The 3713-nt window shown below is 42.1% G+C and overlaps 1 protein-coding gene across 1 annotated transcript; it reads right to left on the reverse strand.

Moving 5' to 3' along the window:
• Window positions 1-1987: 1987 nt before the first annotated feature.
• LOC113917603 (olfactory receptor 7C2-like) lies at window positions 1988-2926 on the reverse strand. The gene is given in 1 exon segment (XM_027585486.2): window positions 1988-2926. A coding segment is annotated over 1 exon segment (939 nt).
• Window positions 2927-3713: the final 787 nt, after the last annotated feature.

Here is a 3713-nt window from a genome sequence, read left to right on the forward strand (position 1 = left end):
GGGCATGTGTTGTGATGAGGACTGGGTGTTATATGCAACTAATGAATCATTGAACACTACATCACAAACTAATGGTGTAGTATATGTTGGCTAATTGGACATAATAATAAAAAATAAAAAATTAATTGAATTTAAATAAAAAGAAGAAAAAAAAAAGAAAAAAGTTAAAAATAGAACTATCTTATGATCCAGGAAATGCACTACTAGTCATTTACCCAAAGGATACAAAAATATAGATTCAAAGGGATACATGCATCCTGATGTTTATAGCAGCATTATCAACAATGGCCAAACTATGGGGAGAGCCCAAATGTCCATCGACTGATGAATGGATAAAGAAGATGTGGTATATATAACAAATGGAATATTAGTCAACCATCCATAAAAATGTAATCTTGCCATTTGCAATGACATGGATGGAGCTAGAGAGTATTATGCTAAGCAAAATAAATCAGTCGGAGAAAAACTAATACCGCAGGATTTCACTCATATGTGGAAGTTAAGAAACAAAACAGATGAAAATATGGGAGGGGGAAAAAAGAGAAAAAAGAGAGGGAAAGAAACCATACTTTTTTTTTTAAGATTTTATTTATTTATTTGACAGAGAGAGACAGAGCGAGAGAGGGAACACAGGCAGGGGGAGTGGGGGAGGGAGAAGCAAGCTTCCTGCGGAGCAAGGAGCCCAGTGTGGGGCTCGATCCCAGGACCCTGGGACCATGATCTGAGCCGAAGGCAGCTGCTTAACGACTGAGCCACCCAGGCACCCCGAAACCATAGAGACTCTTAAAGATAGAGAACAGGGGCACCTGGGTGGCTCAGTCAGTTGAGTGTTCTACTCTTGGTTTCTTTCTTTTTTTTTTATTATGTTATGTCAGTCACCATACAGTACATCATTGGTTTTTGATGCAGTGATCCATGATTCATTGTTTGCATATAACACCCAGTGCTCCATGCAATACGTGCCCTCCTTAATACCCATCACTGGGCTAACACTTGGTTTCTGCTTGGACCTTGATCTCAGGATCATGAGATCAAGCTCCACACCAGGCCCCGTGCTTGGTGCGGAGTCTGCTTGAGATTCTCTCCCTCTCCCTCTGCCTATCCCCCTGCTCATGTGCTCTCTCTTTCTAAAATAAATAAATAAAATCTTAAAAAAAAGAACAAACTGAGGGTTGATGGAGGGATGGGGTGGGGGATGGGCTAGATGGGTGATGGGTATTAGGAGGGCACGTGTGATGAGCCCTGGGTGTGGTATGTAAGTGATGAATCACTGAATTTTACTCCTGGAACCAATATTGCATTGTATGTTAACTAACTAGAATTTAAATTAAAAAATTGAAAAGAAAAAAGAATAGGAAGACAGTCCCCTGTGGTTCTCAAGTGGGGGTGATTTGGCCCCCATGGAGCATTTGGTTATATCTGGAAGCATTTTTAGTTGTTGCAACTTGGCTGACAATGCTACTGGTCCCAGTGTTTAGAGGCTTGAGATACTGCTAAACATCCTACAATGCACAGGACAACTCCCGCAGCAAGGAATGATCAGCCCCAAATAATAATGCCAAGGTTGAGAAATTCTGCCCTACATCAAAGTCTCTTTCTTCCTGGGGGCACTGAGCTTTATGACTTAGCCATAATGGAAGAGAAATTAGGTTAATAGTATGGAAACAAAAAACTGGAGCTTCATAAAAAATTAGCTCCTTTTTTTTGGTAAGAATAGCTGAAATTTACTTAGGACTTGCTACTTGCATTCCCTGTGCTGAAGCTTTACCATATTATTCCATTTAAGCCTTTTGTCACCCTGATGAGGCATGCATTGTTATAGGTCCATGGAGAAATAGAGGTGTGTGAAGGTTGAGCATTTTTCTCAAGATTATTATCTATTGAAGGTAGCACCACCATTTGAACTCAGTCAGGGAAATTTCAGGGTCCACACTATTAAGCACTCTGTTCTGTTGTCCTTGATCACACTTGTCTAGGGTCACTGTTGTCATTGGGAGGACAATATGCTACAGAGAAGCTTTCTCACGGTCCTCTTCATGTCCCTGTTCCTCAGGCTGTAGATGAAAGGGTTCATCATGGGAGTGACCACAGTGTACAGGACTGAGGCGAACACCCCTCTCTGAGAGGCATGTGTCCAGGTGGAACTGAGGTAGACCCCCAGGCAGGTTCCATAAAACAAAGAGACCACAGAGAGGTGAGACCCGCAGGTGGAGAATGCTTTATACTTTCCTCCCACTGTTGAGATCTTCAGTACAGAAGAGACAATTCAGGAATAAGAGAAAAGGATCCCAGCGAGAGGAAAAAGGCCCATAACACATGTCACAATATATAATACAACATTATTGATGAAGGTGTCAGAGCAGGCAAGGTGCAGGACCTCAGGGAGTTCACAGAAATAGTGTGGGACTTCAATGACTGCACAGAAGGAGAGCCGCAACATAGATAAACTCTCAGGAAGGGCCCCCAGAACACTGATGAGCCAGGTCAGGATGAGTAACTGGGCACAGAGCTGGGGGTTCATGATGACTGTGTAGTGCAGGGGATGATAGACAGCCACAAAGCGGTCATAGGCCATTGCAGTCAGGAGTAAATTGTCCAAAAGTCCAAACACTGTGAAAAAATACATCTGCGTGATGCAGCCTGCATAGGTAATGACTTTGCTCTGAGTCTGGATGTTCAGCAGCATCTTTGGGATGGTGGTGGAGGTGAAACAGATGTCAGAGAAGGACAGGTTGGAGAGGAAGAAGTACATGGGGGTGTGGAGGTGAGAGTCTGAGCTGATGGCCAGGATGATGAGCAGGTTCCCAAAGACAGTGACCAGGTACAAAGACAGGAACAGCCCAAAGAGAACAGACGGAATCTCTGGCTTCTCAGAAAGTCCCAGAAGGAGAAACACTGGAAGCTCTGAGTGGTTTCTTGGTTCCATGTAAAGGAGTGTCTGCCAAGAACACAAGAAGCAAGACTAAATCAATGACCAACAGGCATCTCAGAAACATAATCACCTTTACCTTGAACCAGATATCGAGGAGACAATTATTTGATTAATGGTCTCTTCTCTCTTGTTTGTCAATTTGGGGTTTCCAAATGTTGTCAAATTCCCCTGTGTTGCCACCACCAGCTGGAAAACCTACATGCAAAAACAATTTTGCCCTCAAAACTGACCTCATGGTTCAATTGTATTGACACCTGATCACCCAGCATTAGCCTTCTCATATATCTTTGATTTAATTCATATTTTACTTCTAAATATAATGAAAGAACATTTTCTTTATAATAAAAGTATAATTTTTATTATCATTTTAATAATACAAAATTAAAAGGGTTTGGGTCTATATATAATTTCCATAAGCTATGATAACATCATGATATTTGCTAGTCACTTGACCATTCAAAATACATAATGGACTGGGGTGCCTGGGTGGCTCAGTCAGTTAAGCACCCAACTCTTGATTTCAGCTTGGGTCATGATCTCAGGATCATGAGATCGAGCCCCGTGTTGGGGCTCAGCACGGAGCCTGCTTAAGATTCTCACTCTCCTTCAGCCCCTCCAACTCCCCTCCCCCACTGCTCTCTCTCTCTCTCTCAAAATAAAATAAAATAAAATGTATAATGGACAAATCATCAAAGAAGAAATTGAGCCATCAACCAACTTTACCTCCCAGAAAGGCATGATGCCAAATCACTGACTTTGAAATCTCACAAAAGGTATTTGC

Source organism: Zalophus californianus, chromosome 1, assembly GCF_009762305.2.
Source record: "Zalophus californianus isolate mZalCal1 chromosome 1, mZalCal1.pri.v2, whole genome shotgun sequence".
Classification (NCBI taxonomy): domain Eukaryota; kingdom Metazoa; phylum Chordata; class Mammalia; order Carnivora; family Otariidae; genus Zalophus; species Zalophus californianus.